Source organism: Filicampus tigris, chromosome 4 (genome assembly GCF_054856515.1).
Source record: "Filicampus tigris isolate MCC_2025a chromosome 4, RoL_Ftig_1.0, whole genome shotgun sequence".
NCBI classification, from domain to species: Eukaryota; Metazoa; Chordata; class Actinopteri; order Syngnathiformes; family Syngnathidae; genus Filicampus; species Filicampus tigris.
The window spans coordinates 20,041,828-20,062,344 of NC_141220.1; the positions used below are offsets into that span (position 1 = coordinate 20,041,828).

At 43.2% G+C, this 20,517-nt stretch overlaps 2 protein-coding genes across 9 annotated transcripts in view; one reads left to right on the forward strand and one right to left on the reverse strand.

Annotated features, from left to right (window-relative positions):
* Positions 1-10,941, forward strand: part of tjp1b (tight junction protein 1b) — a 77,453-nt gene extending 66,512 nt beyond the window's left edge. For 3 of the 8 annotated variants that reach the window (XM_086029498.1, XM_086029499.1, XM_086029503.1), the window contains 8 exons: positions 257-1,114; positions 1,235-1,326; positions 1,540-1,755; positions 1,872-2,008; positions 3,148-3,619; positions 3,732-3,949; positions 5,603-5,746; positions 7,398-10,941. In XM_086029498.1, the coding sequence (XP_085885624.1) occupies positions 257-1,114; positions 1,235-1,326; positions 1,540-1,755; positions 1,872-2,008; positions 3,148-3,619; positions 3,732-3,949; positions 5,603-5,746; positions 7,398-7,492 (2,232 nt within the window). In that variant the 3' untranslated portion in view covers positions 7,493-10,941. The remainder of the gene's footprint in view (positions 1-256; positions 1,115-1,234; positions 1,327-1,539; positions 1,756-1,871; positions 2,009-3,147; positions 3,620-3,731; positions 3,950-5,602; positions 5,747-7,397) is intronic. The other 5 variants (XM_086029500.1, XM_086029505.1, XM_086029504.1 and 2 more) reach the window with 2 other exon arrangements.
* Positions 10,942-11,268: 327 nt separating this feature from the next.
* On the reverse strand, positions 11,269-19,759 carry LOC147148857 (long-chain fatty acid transport protein 2-like). The gene is made up of 10 exons (XM_086029507.1): positions 19,197-19,759; positions 16,494-16,703; positions 15,927-16,085; positions 14,638-14,762; positions 14,352-14,546; positions 14,052-14,142; positions 13,683-13,881; positions 12,960-13,057; positions 12,755-12,885; positions 11,269-11,770 (listed from the first exon to the last, which is right to left on the reverse strand). Exons 1-10 carry the CDS (start codon positions 19,660-19,662, stop codon positions 11,594-11,596), a joined length of 1,851 nt encoding a protein of 616 aa, XP_085885633.1. The 5' UTR covers positions 19,663-19,759; the 3' UTR covers positions 11,269-11,593.
* Positions 19,760-20,517: the final 758 nt, after the last annotated feature.

Genomic DNA, 20,517 nt, shown 5'->3' on the forward strand with positions numbered 1-20,517 from the left:
CAATAAACAAATTGCTTGTATAATTTGCACTTTGACAAATTTCCCTATGTAATTTGGAAAGTGTCACTGTATGCTCACTTCCATCAATTTCACTTTTAGATTCTGAAACGTGCTCTTTTTTTTTTTTTTTTTTTAATTTGTTGTTGGGGACATCCTTCCCCAGTGTTCTGTCCTGAAACACGATGATGGTTAAAAGCGTAGGATCATCACCATTGTTACGCAACAAAAACATTCATTTCATATTGTCTCTCCACAGATGTACAAGAAAGACCTGTACAATATGGAGGAACCTGTGCGAATGAACCACGGCCTGAAGCAGTCTATGAGCTACAGTCACCAGCCACCGTACCAGGACAAGCAGCCATACCGAGAATACGACCACCCGCCTTACGGTTACGACGGAGGCGGCTACACAGAACCAAAGTCTCACAACGCTGACTCTCACATGCACTACGACAACCGTGTGCCTCATTACAACGAGCAGTGGTCCCCCTACGACCAGCAGACCTCGCCCTCCCAGCCCCCAGGTTACCAGCCGGCCCACCAGCAGCCCATCGGCTACAGCCCCCGCTCGCCCTACGAGGATGGGCCGGGGAGGGACTACAGCCCGCCTCAGCCTCGATATGAAGACCCCCATCCGGTGGGCTACGATGGCAGAGCACGCCACACCAAGCCTGGGCCAATTCGTTACGATGATCCGCCTCCGCCGCCGCCCCCTGCATGCTACGATGCCCGCTCTCCTTATGAGGCAGACGCTCACAGCTTTCCCATTAACTCGCCTCGTTCTCCAGACCCGCCAAAGCCGTACTTCGGCGACTCCGGTCTAAGGCCCGCCTACATTCCTGGTCCACACCGGGGCTTCAAGGCGGGGATGCACGAGCCTGCGATGAACTGTGAACCGCCAATTCTCCCTCCTAAAACAGAGACACTCACCTCCCCTGGTGAGCCAGCAGTCACTCCTGGAACAAAACCCTTGCCACCCCTCCAACGAGAAGACCTGGAGGAGGACCCGGCCATGAAACCACAGTCGGTACTCAACAGAGTAAAGATGTTCGAAAATAAGCGGTCCGTTTCCATGGACAGGGCGAAGGAAGGAGAATCGTCAGTTCTCAGGGTACTTTTAAATTCTATGAAAATGAGCAATGTGTGCTGTTCTTTTCTCTCATGAAGGAACAGTATTGGCAACACTTTTAAAAAAAACTTTGACTAATTGTGTCCTCTCTTTCTCTTTCAGCCAGCAGATGTTCCCAAACCGTCAAGCGCACCTGGTCCGGTTCTCAAGGCAAATTCGCTCAGCAACCTGGAGCAGGAAAGGTCGTCTTACAGGTAAGTTGAGGTTATTACAGCGCCCCCAGGCTACAGCAAAGGTGGATAAAAGACCCTAACCCTTTTTGAGCCCCATCTAGTGGAGGCCAGTTGTTGCGCGGCCAAACAAATTCAAAGACTAGCATATTGAGTCTTCTTCATTTCCATTAGGACTTTCATCAAAGTAAATGTCTGCACAAAACTTGACATTATTTTTGCTTGCTTCATCTTCAGGGCTCCTGAGCCACAAAGGCCTCACACGAAACCGCTTGATGATGTAATGCGTACCAATCACTACGACCCCGACGAGGACGAGGAGTACTACAGGAAGCAGTTGTCCTACTTTGATCGTCGGAGCTTTGACAGCAAAGCCATGGGCCAACCCGGTCCTGGCATCATTCGCTTCCACGATCTGGCCAAACCAGCTCAACTGTCATACCCGTACAACAGGTACAAGCACACACCTATGACACCACATCTACTAAAACCGTACATGCTTTCCTTTTTCCTTTCAACGGCAGTGTTTTTATTCATTCTTCGTCCCCTTTTGTGTTCACCTAAATTAGAGTGGAGTCTGTCGAGAAAGTGAGTCCAGGGGACAAACGATATGATCCCCTCGCTCAGATTAGCCCGTCTTCTCAGTATGGACCCCCCGGCTCTGCCATCCCACCCAATACACTGCCCAAACTCAGCCCGGGTGATGGTAAGCTCTCACATTACCCACTGGAATACTCACTTTTTGTCATATTTTGTTATTGTGCAACAGCATGGGCCACTTGAGGTCATCTTTTTAAGATTAACACACTCACATGTTGAATTGCTTGAGTTCAAGTGGAGACATCAGGCAATGTTCAGTGGATAAAAAACGTCTATGCACGCCTGTGCAAATACCAGGTATTTGGATTTTTAAGAAAAAGAGACCAGGAGGAATCATTTCAAAACTTTTTCCACCATTGTGACCTTTAAATTGTACAATTTAATAAGATGGTTTTTTTTCATCTTTTCAAGAGAGGGTGCACGCCCTGTTATAACTGGCATGTGGCTGTGTTCACAATTAATTTATTCACACAGACTTAGGTGAAATATGGCAGTCAGCACATAGTTGCCACGATTAAAATTGCCTCTGAATAACCTCAGATCAATTTCAGATGTTCTCAAAAGATTTTTCTGACTTTTTTTTGTGTTTATGTGTAAGGGAGGGTTGGGGGGGCTTTCTAGCAGAAGCCTAAACGTTTCTTATCAACACTGTTAAGATTTGTGACAAGTGGATACTGTCCTTGTGGAATTTTCTTAAAAAAAATAAATAAATAAATAAAATCATGAAAAAAAACAAACCCAATTGATTCCTAAAATGAATGACCAATTCTATTGCCCACACAATGTTCCTTTTGTGCTCTTTGTCTAGTTTTTAGAACAAGTGACACTGTTGGTGATTGTCAACTTGGAAAACCCCTCGGAACTTTGGCTCATACCAGCTTACTAATGGCTATTTTTAACTCTAAACTGGTCAGTCAAGTAAATTTGGTCTGCTTCTCAGAGGAGCAGACCAATTTCAGGTCCGGAAGATCCGTTGAGAAATAATCAAGTTGTGCTGTTTTACTTTGAATTGGAAAGCATTTTTTGTTCGGATTTTCTATCGCCGTTATCACACAAAAGCGTTACCCAAAAAAGTCATTTTTGCCAACACAACAAAGTCAGTTTCTCCAGAACACATCATCTGATTTAATAGAATGATATAATGCAAAGGCCTATAAATTATAACTTATTAGGAATCTTTGATTTATTATGTTTGGATGTGAGTATTGTTGGGTGTAATGCTGTGATTGTCTCTATTTTGTCCAGTGAACTCCATACCCGAGCCGCTGAGCTCCCCCAATCCCAAACCTGACCTGGCAGCTCTCAGACCCGTTAGCAGGGATGAACCCACACCGATTAGCTATCTGCCCCCGAGGGCCCTTCCCGACAAGTCTCCGGTCAACGGCACGGATGCGGCTCCCCCGAAGACCGTCGGTGCTCCCGTTCCCACCGGTTACAACCGCTACGTCCCCAAGCCGTACACCAGCTCAGCGCGACCGTTTGAGCGCAAGTTCGAGAGCCCCAAGTTCAACCACAACCTGCTGCCCAACGACGCACAGGGGAAGTCGGAGATCCTCGGCAAGCCTGGCGCGGGGAGCAACAGCGCGGGAAAGCTGCAGCTCTCACCTCAGCCTCTGGACCACGACAGTGGTCTGGACACCTTCACTCGCACCATGGACAACAGGCCCAAATACCAGCACAATAACATCAACGCCATCCCCAAAGCCATTCCTGTCAGGTAATTGTCTCTCGCTCTCTTTTTCACACCGAAAAACATCTCTCTCTGCTCTTATTGTGTATTGTCGTGCACCAAACACTGCCCTGATTGATGACTCGGACCCCTGCCGCAGCCCCGGCGCACTGGACGATGACGACGAGGACGAAGGGCACACGGTGGTGGCCACCGCCCGAGGCATCTTCAACTGCAACGGAGGGGTCCTAAGCTCCATCGAGACGGGCGTCAGCATCATCATCCCCCAGGGCGCAATCCCGGAGAACGTGGAGCAGGAGATCTACTTCAAGGTGTGCCGCGACAACAGCATCCTGCCCCCCCTCGACAAGGAGAAAGGTCAGTCTCGCGTGGAGGTTTGCCGTCCCGGCAGGAAGTTGAGCTGAGAATAAAATCCTTTGTTAGCGGCAAGCTGCATTGCACACTAGGAAAATGCACTCCTCACTTTTGTGTATTCCATTTCCAGCGCTCTTTTAGGGACGCTTTTCAGTCAATGCTAAATCTTTGCTAATACCATAGCTGGGCATCGCCTAACTGCCACCGAGTTCCCGTCTGCATATTTAATCCACCCGCGTGGTCCCAGTCGTGGTCCGAATCAGCCAAACGGCGTCGAGAACGGATTAAACCTGAACCGCGTGGCACGCAGGTGCCGCAGTCCTGACACGCGGCCGAGTACGGAAAAAATAAAAGTCTTGTGTACTTTGCGGACCCACAGATGCAATGACATGTGCCCCATATGCTTTTTATTTCACCGGTCACTACGCTGTACGTGCGTGCGTGTGTGTCTGTTGGTTTTGTTTGATATTTTGTCTTTGTTTGGCGGCGTGTCTACTCGTGCGGCACCTGCGTGTGACGTGAAGATTCCGTTCTCTGCATGGATTGGCTGTCGCCGGCGAGGGATGGACGCAGGTCGATTACATATGCACGACAGTTAGGCGATGCCCACCTATGGCTAATCGCAAAGTTCACCATTAGGCAATGTTCCTTGTCAGCGCTGGACTAGGCTATTTCCAGTTCATATGGAAGAAACGCAGCTTTTCAAATCACATGATCCAGCAACATGGAGTTGTCATCAACCAAATCGGTATCTCTTAGCTCTTACGATGTGTACAGTATCTCAAAAAAGGTGAGTACACCTCCTCAAATGTTCATGATTTTTATTGTATCTTCTCATGGACCGCACTGAAGAATTAACATTTTGCTAGAATGTTAAGTAGTCAGTGTACAGTTTGTGTAACAGTGTAAATGTACAGTCCCATCAAAATAACTCAACACACAGCGTGATGAACAAGTATGTGCACCTTTAAATGAGAATTGACAATGGGGCTCACTTTGTCATTTCCTTCTGGTGACATGTGTGGTACGAAAGACTCTGATGATTTGGGGTGGGGGGATTGTTGCCCTCTGTCTCCCCAGCGCTAAACCTTATCGAAAATCTGCGATAAAGGGCAGAAACTCTCTTGTCTTGTGAAGCTCTGGTGCTCTCTCCATGCCAAGAGAGGATTAAGGCAGTGCTGGGAAAATAACGATGGCCTCACTAAAGATTTTCACTTTGGGGTGTGCTCACTTTGTTGCCAGCAGTGTAAACATGAATGGCTGCGTGTGGAGTTATTTTGAGGGGACAGTACCCTTAGTGTTATACAAGCTGTACGCTGATGACTTTACATGGTAGCAAAGTGTCATTTCTTTCGCGTTAAAAGATAATACAATATTTACAAAAACGTGAGGGCTGTACTCACTTTTGCTAGATACTGCATGTTCATTTTTAGCCTTCTTTAAAATGGAGGTACACGCAAAAGGATTTTTAACATCTTCAACAATTTTTAAAATGTGAGAGACCACACACATGGGGAAAAAAAAATCATCATGTGTGTGCTGACTGCTCTGTTAGTATGTGTGGTGGTCTTAACATGACCAACACGGCATACAAGAAGCACCACGCAAATGTGTACAAAACGAGTGATTTCAGAATGCCGGTGCATGTCCACTCAGGAGAAACGCTGCTAAGCCCGTTGGTGATGTGCGGCCCGCACGGACTCAAGTTCCTCAAGCCGGTGGAGCTGCGCTTACCTCACTGTGCGTCTATGACCCCTGATGGTTGGTCTTTTGCTCTAAAATCCTCCGACTCCTCGTCGGGTACGCTGTCCTCTCTCTCTCTGTCCTTGTTGGGTCTGTAGACTTAAGGATTTGCATGATTGTAGAGGAGAGTTTGTTCACCTTCTTTTCCACATTCCTCATTCTATCACCATTGGACAGGCTACTTTGTATTTTTTTATTATTTCCTCATTTTCAAGAAACTACACTAAAAGTCGTATACTTGCTTGTATACTGTTCCAAATCCATTAAAAAAATTATTTTTTTAATTTTAGTTTATTTTTTTAATCTGTGATGTCGCCGGGAAACACTGAACTACCGATGTCTTGGTTTTACTCCTTTTTAAAAGCATGTGCGAAAATTAGCAGTGGCTTGTCTCGCTGTCACTTTCACAGCCCGCATGATTATTCTGCTCCATCAAGCTTTCCGCAGTTCTCAAGTATAATCATAAAAATACATTTGAAGGACTAAGTCGCCCTCCGCCAGCTAGTAAATGTGTCACCGGCTAAAAAGATGCCGTTCATTAAAGAGCCGACAGTCTGTGTTCAGCCCCTAGAGTGGCTTCTATGCCCTAACAACACTTAGCTTGTCGCACAACTCTTTGACTGACATTTGAGGGGGGAAAAACATTCAAATCTTGTCATTATTTCTTCTTGTAGTTTTGTTGCTGCTCAGTTTGAGACACTCAGACCACTAACTTAACAAGCAATAACTCAAAACAAAGTAGATCTTTTTAAAAAAGAAAACCATCTCATTGTTTAATTTCCCCTCATACATACATGAAATATGTTTTGGTTGGAAAGAAAAATAATTCATGTAAGAATATTCCTTTAAGTCAGCCATGGGGAACCTTTTTATTGTCAGTTCAGTTTCATAGTATTGTCCTCTTGGGCCTTCAAGTAAAAAATAAAATGAAAAGATGCATTAATCAAACAAATGTTTATAATTCATTATGAGCATTTGTAGTTCATACTTTTGAGGATTTTTTTTTTCTTTTTATTAATTGTGGAGTTTTATTTACTGTATTTATAGAATTACATGGTGGGTCAGACAAATACCATTGGGCCAGAGGTTCCCCACTTGGGATTGAAAGAAGGGGTTCTCAAACTGGGGTCCACCAGCTGTAGTTTGGGGCCTTGAAAATAATTTGCAATGTACGATGTTGTAGTCAGGTATTGTGGATTTTTTTTTTTTTTTTTTTTTTTTACGTGCACACCTGTGAATAGCTTTAGCTTTGGTCAATCAAAAGTGTTTTTTAAATGTTTTTGTTGAAATATGACGTCATCTTGGAAAAATACAATTTTATTGGCAGAGGATTATGACTCAACATTATTGTAAAAATTACATTAAATTATATCTATTCTTTAAAAAAAATGCAGCTTTATCCTCATGAAATGCCATTTTGTTTAAATAGGCCTATTCTTAATTCATACCGCATTTAGGGGTACACATGTTAGTTATTCTTGATTGACATTAGGATTATGAGGAGGTCCTTGGAAAAATGTCTTCCATTTTAGGGCTGCTTTGACCAAAAATGTTTGAGAACCCCTCATTTAGTATAAGTTAAAATGTGATATTGAATTTTTGTTTTTTGAGGTGTGGCAGCAATATGCTTCTGTAAATCTGATTAAATGATGATTATTCTATTTTATTTTGTTAAATAAAAACATTATACTGTGTGTATTTTGTGCAGGTGACCCTAAAAGCTGGCAGAACAAATCTCTCCCCGGAGACCCAAACTACCTGGTGGGTGCAAACTGTGTTTCAGTGCTCATCGACCACTTCTGAAGAGGGCGACAGCTGGTCTGTTCCTGAATGTGAAAGAAAAGGGGGCGTCTGTTGCACCGTGGCGAGGTGGTGGGGGCCACACGGCGTTCACCTCAAGGGTGAATCCAACACTTTCACGTTGTTTACCGCACCCCACCCCCCGAAAAAAACAAAAAAAAAACCAACACCGTGAGGAGTCAGCTGAGTCCAGCTGTTCTTTTTTGGGGTCATTCTTCCGGTGCTTTTGAGGCTTGCAAAAAAGAAAAAGAAAAACATTGGAACAATGGGACTGAAATGAGAGTGCATGACGGTGCCACAGACCGAGTAATCTCATCGTGACATTTTTAGCTACTTTTTGTAAAATGTCAGGGGCCTCACTTATCAACGCTGCGTACGCAGAATAATGCACAAAAGGTACGCAACTTTCTGTGCAGAAATTTGTGACCTATCCAAAAAAAATAATAATTTAATGCGCACGTGTACGGAAATTCTAACTCGTGCGTACGCACATTTTGGAGTGTATAATCTTGCGTCACACACGTCCACTGCATCAAGCATCAACTTTAGTTTATATATACAGATTTTGCACTTTGTGTACGACGATGTTAATGTTTTGTTGGTCCTTTTTGAATGATGCTGCTCTCTTTTGATGTGCCGCCCGGGGATTGCATCATGACATTGGGTTGGGGCTTCAATAGCCCCTTTCTACGAGCACTCACCTACCGCTCCCAACTCTAGAGGAAGAAATGAAGGACACATTAAACCACTTTTATTTTATCTTTGCTTTTTCACATCTTGTATTTTTTTTTTTTTTTTTGCTCTCAAAGATTGAACAGTGCTTTTCCGGCTTTGTGTCTCGGCCACATAGATGTTATCCCTTTGTGACTTTTAAGCCACACAAAAAAAAAAAAAAATCATTTGATATTGTACACTGGTTGCGCATGATTAAAATGTGGTCACATGATGTCATTTCCCCCTAGTATCCTTGAAAATAAGAAAATATCAGTATACCAGTTACCACATTTAACCAGCATATCGTCGCTGTCCTGTGAAAAACACTTTTGTCCAATTCTGGAAATAAAAATAATTTTCACGTTAATGCGATGTTTGTAACATGGAAACACCATTTACGAAAAAATAAGGAAAAAAAATGGACATAAGTGTTTGTCACAGGACAGCGACGATATGCAACCAATGTATACAAATTAAAGGGGAACTCCAGTCATTGTTCTTTGCAATATGTTCTCTGTGCCCCAACTAGTCTTAACACTGTATTTTCGATTAATATTGGATTTGCGGAATAAGAATTAAGCGGAATCATCCGTCTCTTTTTAATGATCTCAGGGTGATGCCATTTCTACTCTAGCGCCCTCTGCTGTTGACTTGACATTGATGTCAAAGTGCCTTCGGGCTAGCATTGCAAGCATCATGGCTCACCTGTTTTTTTGCAATGCGAGCTGAGGTCACTTTTGACATCAATTTAAGTCAACAGCAGAGGGCGGTATAATGTAAAAATGGCTGCCCGCTGGGATGTATGAAAATCTTCTTAATTCTTTCCCCCCCAATGCAATAAATCAGAACACTGCGTTGAGACTAACGAGGGAAATATAGAATATATTGCAAAGAATTCTTTTTTTCTTTTTTTTTTCCTCCCCATGCAGCAGCATTTGCATTCCCGATGATGGACAGTATTTGTGTTAGCCGGGTGTGCGCCTGCCACCACTATAGTAGCCGCAACGCTGTCAATGTGCTGCTATACTTTTTGGCAAGGGAGGGAGGGGTCTGACCACTTACTTTATTTCTTCACCTGTCCTCCCTGTCGTGTTTGTTATTATTATTGTTATTTTGTACATTGCCAAGGCCACCAAACAGTATTCCCTTCCTTGTTTCCACCCCGTTTATAAGCGGTACGATTGTGGCATGGCCCATTTCAATATGGTGCTAATTGGTTGAATTTGGGCGTGTGGCAGGCGGGGTGCACTTCGGAAGTTTTGGTTGTGCGCATGCACGGGTTGATAGGTCTAACTTCTTTTTTTTTTTTCGTATGCCATTTCAGCTTTTGTGTGTACGTACCCTTCTCGAAATAATCCTACACACTCTTTGATAAGTGAGACCCCAAAGCAGTAAAAATAGTAAGAGGAAAAAAAAAAAAAAAGGTAGAAATTGGTGAAATGTTCATTGATATTAACTGAGGATGTGTTTTTTTGCAAAATGTAAAAAGAAAACTCCCAAAGGGCAAAGAGGCCATACGCCAAATCGTTTTGTTTGCGATTGGTGCAGCCGTGAAGGATCCCTGAGGACTTGATGTGGCTTGACGCCACAAAATACGCAGACGGAACCAAGGTTCACTGTTAGCATCGATGACGCCCTTTTATTGTGAGCAGGCGCTCTCTGTTGAATTGAAAAGTGATGGGTTGTTTGTTTGTTTTTTGTAGCAAATCTTTTACCATAGATAAACTATACTGACTTGATTTGACAAACTCCTGCTGTCTAGAGATCTATGCATGTGCTATGACTCAGGTCCAGACGCCTGCTACCACTTCTACACATGAGAAGCCCATTCAACACTGCGAGCAGTGATGCCTTATCTGCATATATATACATATATATATATATATACATAGAAATATATATGTAAAGCGAGAGAGAATCCACATTGAACCCAACCCGACACGCCGGTAACAGTCGACACAAAGGTGTCTTTTTTGTCCCCCGCTCCTAAACGGAACTTTGACTCTAGCACACGTGAATAATTGATGCCGATGAAACGAAAGGTCTGCTTTCTTTTCCTGCTATGCATACGAAGCGTGACGAGGCGCAGAAAAGGACATTGTGGCTGTACATACCGCTAGCATATGGCCTTGGTTCTCTGTAAATCCATTTTTGTACATCTTTATTGTTTTGTATAAAAGAGAAAAAGTTTGTTAAAAAAAAAAAAAAAAGAAGAGAATACGGTGAAGAAGTTACATTGTTTATGTTTGTATTCCGGTTAAAACCCCTGAGCCTTGGAACTGACATAAGCAGTAATAAGTGTGACTTTTCTACGTACTGCATAAATACACCACGTAAGGCATTTTTAACCGTATGAAAAGTTTTTATTCTTATTTACAAAACAAAAATAGACAAGTGCTTGGTTTAAATGGTTTTAAAAGATGCGCTCAAAGGGGTTTAGGGGAACGACAACTGCTCCCTTCCTTTATTTGTGATACTGGATGCTTTATTGTGTGCCCTGAAATGTATTTTTCTACTAATAGACGATTTATTATGGCACATCAGTACTATTTTCTTTTGATATGATAACACTTCAATGCTTCAATGCAACACTAGTTTATTTCTCCGTCTGGAGCGTTGTTTTTATTTATTTGGATTTCTTTTAAAACTTTTTCCCCCCCTCTGCAACATTTTTTTTTCTTTTTTTTTTTTTTAATGTATACCACTGTATTAATAAATAAATTCATTTTTAAAGTAAACTACTGTGTGGTCTCATGTGTCTTATTTCAAATTTTGTATTTATCTTAAGTGCTTATTTTGCTATCTGCATTGCACACTGGGCATTGTATCCATCTATTTGAGATTCACGGAGTTCATGCACATTTCCTACATGGTGTGAAAAATCCACTGTGGTTGTGTTGATTAATATGAGCTCCCTGCCTAAACTAACAAAACTTTCCTTCACTCTCTTGACCTTTGACATAATAAAATGTTGTAACCAGTAAACTTGATAACGCAAAGCCTGATCATGCATAACATCAGTTCAAGGGTGCTTTGATGATAACCGCCACCATGTTGGAGAAACATTAAACATTGCTGCAAAGTTTAATATCCAAAGTTCAAGCATGATAATCAACACGCACACAAAGCTTCATACAAGAGCATTGGATAAATGATTTCAGTGTCATGTTTGAAATGTAACAGTTGATTTCATCCCATTGTGAGGAAAGAATTATTCTCATTGGCAGCACACTGTGGCGTACTGTGCTTTCTACGGCCGTCAGGGTTGGAAATACAATAAATAGTCCTGTTTTTTGGAATGTTAGTGCATCCCTGAGACGAGTCGTTTGAAGCAGTGAGCTTGCCTGTAAACAAAATGAGTACGCTATTTAATAGTTCAACACTCTTGTGTTAGAGTTTAATGATGCCACTGCTAATGGCGCTGTACACCTCCGTGGTCATGGGAGCAAAAGTCCGTTTGGCTGCGTTGAGGTAGTATAAAGGATCACTGATAAGGGCCGGGTTGAAGCCTTCTTCCACCAGCTTGATTTTCTTCATCTTAAACGTGCCCGTCATCTCCAAGGAAGGCTGAAATATATGTTTTAGGATTTATATACACAGTCATATACAGTACATGTAAAAAGAGGTCAGTATAGATAGATAAATAAAGAAATAGATAGAGCCATGCGGCTTATATAAAGGTGTGGCTATTCTGTGGATTTTCTTCCACTGCTACGGGCGCTTTAACCGGAATTAGAATCAAAACTGAGAAAAAAATTAATGCAAGGAAGAATACACTACTTTTTCTCTAGCAGACACGAATGACAAATTACAAACAGTTAATTATTTTCAAATCCTCATCATGGAACCCACACGAAGAAGTTTGTATGTTGAAGGCCATCGATCTTGCCATCCAGGAAGGAAACCACGCTGCTGCACGGTGTGAGACGATAAGCAAGAAGATAAGTACTGTTTATTTTTGTCTTGGTTCTGTTCCAAAGTTACTGCCGTGTTAAAAGGCGCTGTTAGGAAAGAATCTGTTCAGGTACATAAATGTTGAAAACCGTTCTGTAAATGCAGTAAATATCTAACTTTTCAAAAATAGATAGGTACGGCCATGACTGCCCACCCAGTGAGATTCATGAAAAAATATATACTTTTACATCTTTATTAAATTATGAAATTATTTGTGTTTTTTTTTTTTTTTTTATTGAATATTAAGAATGGCATAATTGTGGTTGTCTAAGGAAGATCTGAACTTCATATTATTCAGTTTGTCATTTTATTTGAATATACGATGTGTCGGGACAGGAGGATTGTGCGAAGTGAGAGAAATAGTCAGACCCACCCTGATTTTTCCAGGCCCACCCATTAGCCACATTCTGGCTCCGCTCCTGGGTACGGCTTATAACCCGGTGCGGCTAATACATCGGGGGGTTTTTTGTTTGTTTGTTTTTTCCATCCTTTTTTTTTTTAAATAGAGTGGATGCAGCTTATATAAAGGTACGGCTTATAGTCCAGGAAATACGGTATGTATACACAAACATACTTTCATGCAGCATGAAGCCTTACCTGGATTCTGATGAATCGCGGGCGTGCGTATGCTGGCAGGTAGTTGACGGCCTGCCTGTAGGCGTCAACGGTATCGAAGTCTTCCCCTTCTCTCAAGGTGATCGCCGCCATGCCCGCACGCCCCTCATTCCCTATCACAAGCAAAAACGTATTATACAATGCCATGTTTACGTCCATTCTTACATACGAGACGTTGATGCCTTACCTTCCACCTTAACACCGTAGACGTTGGCCTCTAAAATACAAGGCGCCATGGTGAGGACGTCTGCGACTTCTGACGTGGCCACGTTCTCGCCCTTCCATCTGTTCAGAAAAAAATAATTTTCATTGGCCATTCAGGAAAATTATGATTGAGCCTTGTGAGTTCTGCCTAGCAACAATAGCAACGTGACCAGGAACCAAAATCTATATAGCTACATTTTTTGACATTTTATAATGAATTAAAAAAAGAGTGGCGGCTGATTGGTTAGCACATCCACCTCACAGTGCAGAGGTTGAGGGTTCGATTCCCGGCTCCGGCCTGAAACACTTACCCTATTTTTGCAATACCAACCCTACTTTGAAACACACATTTGAAACCCTAAACCTACTTTGATAGACCTATTTTGAAACCCCATCCCTTTATTCAACCCTAATTTGAAACCCTAACCTTATTTTGAAACCTTAACAATACTTTGAAACCGTAAACCTACTTTGAAAACCTATTTTGAAACACTCACCCTATTTTAACCCTATATGACAATCTTACCCTACTTTGAAACCCTAATTTGAAACCCTACTTTGAAACCCGAACCCTCTTCGGAAATCCTGACCCTATTTTTAAACGCTCCTTTGAAACACTAGTGGCTAGTATATCATCATAAATATTCTCTCTTCACGAGCACAATCAATGAAGACGACATTGTGTGTTTTCAGCGTGGAGACTTGCCTGAAAGTGTCGCCAACTCGATCCTGAAAGTACACAAAGTTGTCCTTGTCGAAGCGAAGCAAATCTCCCGTGTTGAAGTACAAGTCGCCTTTTTTCAGCACGTCGCGGAGCCTCTTCTTCTCCGTCTGCTGCTCGTTGCCCGCGTAGCCCACGAAGGGCGACCTCTGAGTCACCTTCCCCACCAGGAGGCCCGTCTCACCTGGCAGACAGCCACGCAACATGTAGCTACCGCGGACATACAAAGTCTACACACCCTTTTAAAATGTTCATTACTCTCTTCATGAAGGGACCCATTTTTGATTCCGATTTTGAGCTAACATTACAGGTGACTGATGGACGTGACGTGTTTTAAAAGTGTGTCAAGCTCACCTGTGGCTGCCTCGACGCAAAGCCCCCGTGCGTTTCGGACAGGCTCCTCCTTCTCAATGTCAAACTTGATCAACAAGTACGGGAAGATTAACTGGAGGGAGAGGTTTATAACATTTGAGGATGTTTGTCGGGCGTGTGCCTGCTAAAGCTGGAGGACAACGATGGTCTCGTGTTGACGATATCGGTGGACACGATAAAATGTCCAATAGGGGAGTGACTGGCGGAGTGATAGCAGAGTGCTAGAAGCAATAGAGCAATCAGCAGGAAATTGTTTCATTCCAAATAAGATCTTTTACCTACCCTGTGGAAAAAATTGAGCCGTCCCACAGCGCCGACTTTGGAGGTGTAGTTAATAAATCCGATGTTTCCCTCTGTGGCCGCGTACAGCTCCTTTACTTTAATGTCACCGAAGCGCCTCAGAAACTCGGACCAGATGTCAGCGCGAACGCCGTTGCCAATGGCGATCCGTACTTTGTGTTCTTTCTCGTTGTCCTTCTGCGAGAGGGAACGACATCCACACTGAGTCGGACCATCAGAGAGTGGGATCGTCTCAGGGGTTCGAGAAGGGCAGCGGAATGGATCTGACCTTGGGCGTGTTGCAGAGGTAGCGCATGGTCTCGCCGATATACTGCATCACGGTGACATTGTGCTCCCTGCAGTCATCCCAGAACTGAGAGGCGGAGAACTTCCTCTTCAGCACGACCGATATACCTGCAGAAAACATCAACGGTCACTTCAACTCGAAACCGTCCAAACTTGGGAGTTCGTGTGCGCACTGGCATGTACGTAAAATAATATTTGACCAAGCCCACGATCAAGCATTGTAGGTGAGGTTTTTACAGGGACTCGACCTTGACAACTTTTGACTTGCTACTAAAGTTACTTTACTTATAAATTGTTTTCTCTAGCTTTTCTAGACATGCAAAGATGCAAAAAAAGATTTACATTTAAAAGGGAAATCAACCTAAACATTTTTTTCAAGATTATGTTCCCAGCAGGCCCACTAGTTGAAACACGGCATTCTGATTAATATTACGTTTGTGGATGTATATGAATTAAGCAGCAAAATCCACCCCTTTATTGCCATCTCACGGGGCGGCCATTTTGTCATTTCTGCCGAATGAGAATGACATCACAACTGCTCTGGGCTCAGGTAACGACCAATCACAGCTCGCCTGTTTTCTAAAGCTGAGCCGTGATTGGTCGTTACCTGGGCCCTGAGCAGTTGTGATGTCAATTTCAGTCGACAGGAGTGACAAAATGGCCGCCGCCAGGGATGGCTAAAAACGGGTGGATTAACTCTTATTCCACAAACGCAATATTAATCAGAATGTTTCAACTAGTGGGCTTGCATAGAACATATTCTTGAAAAAAATATGTTTGGGTCGACTTCCCCTTTAACACAATATTTCGATTCACAAAATTGTACAGATGATTTTGCGAATAGCGAGAATTGCAAATTGCTCCACATTGTGTTCCGTGTCAAGGTCCAGTTTGTGAAACACATCCCAAAAATGATCCTAATGAAAGAAAAATGAAAAACAATTGAAGTCACAGTTACAGTTGGCGACCCTTCGCTGGACACGCATACATATAAACATAAAAAAATCCTTATTAATTAGAAATTAACTCATTCACTGCCATTGACGAATTTACTTGTCTTTCCACAGTCCAGCCATTCAATCCCAGGAATTTATTCATATTTTTTTCAATTTTTTTCAAACCTTAGGTTAAAAGAGGGGCTGAAAACGTCTGGCAGTGATTGAATTCAAGTCAAAGAATGTCAAAGTGGGCCAAATGCCAACATTTTCTGTACTCACAACCCTTGCATAGATGCTTGTGTCCACTTTTGGTCAAATAAAATAAGGTCACTACCTCTCTCGATGGAGCCTGCTAACCCGATGAGGAAGCCTGAGCTGTGGTAGAGCGGCAGGTTGATGTAGAAGACGTCGTCTCTTGTGACGCCGCACGCTGACTGGAGGAACGATGCGGCCCACATCCTCTCGTGGGTGACGATCGCGGCTTTAGGCAAACCTATTTAGGACAGAAGAATATCAACAAGAGTGGCACAATCCTGCTGGAGTGCGAAAGAGGATCTGAAATCATAACGCTGCATATTCTAACAAATGTCTAGTCTAACACCACTTTTAGATGGCACAGTACATAACAGGGGCTTCACGCTGGCATGGCTGTTTTAGAGCGCCTCGTTGTCACAGTGTGGAAAAGCCCCTCCACAATGCATGGGACGTATTCCGGCCACCGGAGGCTTGAATCTGATGTATTTTCATACAGAAAAAAGACTTTAATCAACGTATTTTTGTTCTTTTTTTTCTGTCGAACTCTCAAATGTACTTAAACGTGCGCCACAAGGGGTCACCAATCCCAACTAGTCACAGATGTTTTTCCGTAAGAGGGAGTTGTGGACATTTATCCCCTTCATACCGGTGGTTCCCGACGTGTAGATGTACAAAGCGGTGCTCCTGACGGTAACATTGGCTCGGAGGTCTCTGGACAGAGGTTGGTCCGAGGCCTTGGAGATCTTGTCGGCCAAGAAGTTGACACCCTGAATGTTACTGGCCTCTGATATGAGGTACACGCTGACCCCCTGCTCTCTCAATGCAGGCAACACTTCCTCCACAGCATCCTGCAGCTCTGCCAACACACATTCATGTCACGTCACCAAAAGCTCACGGTGCACTTAAACTTTCCAGGTAGGATGAAGGCAGAAATATCGAGTAAGTCCTCCTCAGCAGTAGTTGGCGCTAGTTGGCAGTTTGACACATTGGCAAATCATCATCTGAGTCAGAAAGAAAGGTCTTTGTTCACTTTTTTTGTCATTGTGTTAAATGAAATTGTATTTATCAAAAAGACTAGAGGTATCCCTACTCGGTATCGGTGAATACTCAAAGAGGGAATACTAGTATCGGACTGAAAACAAAATATTGAACATCCCTACATTCTAAAAACAGTTGGGTTGGAAATAACACAATTTCTGGCGAAATAACACCCAAAAAATAACAATCGGTCAAAAAAGGACCGATCCACTACTTTGGTCAATCTGACCCAACGTTCTGGATTGTTTTTGCAGAAAACAACCCAAACAATGGGTAGTTTTGTACAAAACAACCCCAAAAACGGATTTGTTTTGTTACAAAACAACGCAAGAAAGTGGGTCAAATTTACCCAATTTTGTGGGTTGGTCCAATTTTGACCCAAAATTGTGTTAGTTTTAACCCAACTGTTTTTAGAGTGTAGAGTTGGGCATCGAGAATCAAGTGGAACCAGTGTTCTGAAATTCCTTCCTACCCGTCGAGACGTCCTACCAATGCCCAGAGAGAGTTTTCGTGGGAATTTTGTAACTTTTGTCGTACGTTCGGTTAAAAGCAGTGAGTACTTACTATTTTTGTTTTTATTGAGTCTCATTTGACTTTTTCATTGCCTCAAAAATACTTTTGGCGTATGATTTCCGTCATAGCGTTGAAGCATTGTGTGTGTTTCTTGTGGTAGCTTTTGAGCATAGTGTTGATCTGTTGACCACATTCATAACGCAGTGTATACTTCACTGACTTGTCAGGGCGTACTACCTGCTTTCACCTCTGTGTAAGTATTTTCTTATGGGATTTTTTAAAGTTCTACTTACCAATGTCCAACTAAGCAAAACAAGCTGAAAGCGCACGGTAGTATTTGGCTGTCAAATTAGCTTTTGGTAGGAAGTTTTGACTATTTGGCAGAACCAGTGGCGGAGCCAAAATGTGGCTGATGGCCTGAGTATTTCTCTCACTGAACACAATCCTCCTGTCCCGACACATCGTATATTCAAATAAAATGACAAACTGAATCATATGAAGTTCAGATCTTCCTTAGACAAACACAATTATGCCATTCTTAATATCCAATAAAGTAAAAAACACAACAAAACGCAAATTAAAAAAATAATTGAATGATCATTTAAAAATGTAAATTTCTTTCATGAATTTCATTGCGTGAGCAGTCTGTCAATATGGGTGGGCCTGGTGTGTGCGAGCATCAAGATCGCGAGTAGCAGGCACTATTCCACAGGGAACAAAAGTTTGGAAAAAAAAAAAAAAAGACCAGTTTGCTCAGCGCAACACGTGTTGTGAAATACTATCATGCAAAGGTGGTTGCAATGTTTCATAAACTGCTAACTTAGATTCGATATACATTTCCAATGTGTGCCCCTCAAACAATTTTTTTTGTGTTTGTCATATATAATTTATTATTCTGTGGAAAAACAACACTAGATGACCCCATCAATGGGCTTTCAGCATGCTTTAAGCACCTGCTGCATTATTGTATCGTATTTTTGTGAGGTTTTCAAAAATAAAGTTCTCTTGTGTAAAATTGACGTTCATAAGTTTGATAAGTTAAAATTATAATATACTGTACTACCTAATATACAACTATTAAAGGGGGTGTATGGACGCTATATAGTGGAGATAGAAAGTATAAACACCCCTGTTCAACTGGCAGGTTTTTGTGAAATACAAAAAATGAGCCCATGACAAATCCCTAGATCTTTATGAACTTATTATATACATCAAATTATTATTCATTCATGCTCTCTACCGCTTATCCTCACAAGGGTCGCGGGGCGTGCTGGAGCCTATCCCAGCTGTCTTTGGACAGTAGGCGGGGGACACCCTGAACTGGGCGTCAGCCAATTGCAGGGCACACAGAGACAAACAAACAACCGCTCTCACAATCACACCTAGGGGCAATTTAGAGTGTCCAATCAACTTACCATGCATGTTTTTGGTATGTGGGAGGAAACCAGAGTACCCGGAGGAAACCCACGCAGGCACGGGGAGAACATTCAAACTCCACACAGAGAGGCTGGAGCCGGGATTGAATCCACGACCTCTGAACTGTGAGGCGGACTAGCTAACCAGTCGACCACCGCGCCCTAAAATTATTATTATTATTATTATTATTATCATTATCATACATCCCAAAAATGCTTTGTGCTGGCTACTTGGCTGATTTCCCAGGCCGTACCAATGTCACAATGGAAAAAAGGTTGAGAACCACTGGGCTGGACAGGTGTACCATGACGTGTCCCAAAACATCCCCTACACTACCAATAGAAGACGCGAACGAGTGGCCCACGCACGTCACGCATCTCACCTGCCGACGTCACCAGCACTTTGGCCCCGCAGCAGGAGAAGCAGTGCAGCAGAGACTTGGCTCGGATGTTGAAGTTAAGCAGGGCAACCGGACAACCCAGTTTAGCAAGTCCCAGCCAGGTCCACACGAGGTTGGGCTCGTTGCCTAGAAAGAGGGCCACCGCGTCCCCCTCCCGGAGGCGCGCCTCCTGCCTCAGCACCCGGGCCACCCGGTTGCTGCGCCGGTCCACCTCGCCGTAGGAGAAGCGCTCGCCCTCGAAGTGCAGGAAGGTCTTGGCCGGGTGTCTCCGGGCCGCCACCAGGAAGCGGTCCAAAACGCTGTGGAACGGCTTGCTCCTCTTGTACTTGATGAGCCGGGCAGCGAGCAGCAGGCTCCGAAGGATGTACACGCAGTCGTCCAGCCAATAAGGGAAGCGCGTCCTGAGGATGAGCAGCAAGCCCAACGCGACTGTCAGCCAGATGAACATCGCGAAGCGGAGGAGCTGCCTGCAGCGCGCTGACGACTGACTGCCGCCCCGATCACAACAAGACGTCTTGTATTGAGCGAGTGCGCGTGGAGTATCGGTGCCAAAGTTCAGGCGTGAGACGTGACCCCTCCTACTTTCCGCGTGCTTTCGAGTTGCCAGACCACTTCTCACGCCCACTCGGGAACACACTTGCGCGCCTTATTCCGCCCTCGCCTTCGCATTCTCCATCTTCATTTCCACAGCCGGCCCCATGCCAACCCAACTGGATTTTGCTGCTCTCTATTATTGATTATTCAATGCTGAATGTGCCTCTAAGGGATTATTGTGAATGTGGTAACTTCAAAATAAAAAGAAATTACTCTACAAGTGCAGAAAAATGGGGTTGACTGGACAGACAGATAGACAGATAGACAGATAGACAGATAGACAGATAGATAGATAGATAGATAGATAGATAGATAGATAGATAGATAGATAGATAGATAGATCACAGCAATAAATGAGCAACCATCAAAGACACAAATTAAAGTAACAAAAATAAACTATTATGCAGTGGTGCCTCGAGACACAAGTTTAATTCGTTCTGTGACTGCATTCATAACTCAAAACATTTGTATTTCAAATCTTTTGTTCCTATTGAAAAGAATAAAAATGTCATTAGTCCGTTCTAGCCTTCCACCAAAAACAACAACAATCCTGCCTGGATGCAGCAGCCAATCATATTGCAGCGGGGCTTGTCCCACATAATAAGTGTAGGAATCATAAAATACTCCCTCAGCTCATCAGTACGGCACTAATATTAGTCTATGTAGTAAGTATTGCAATATTGTCAGTGTACATGTTGCTGCTGCTTTC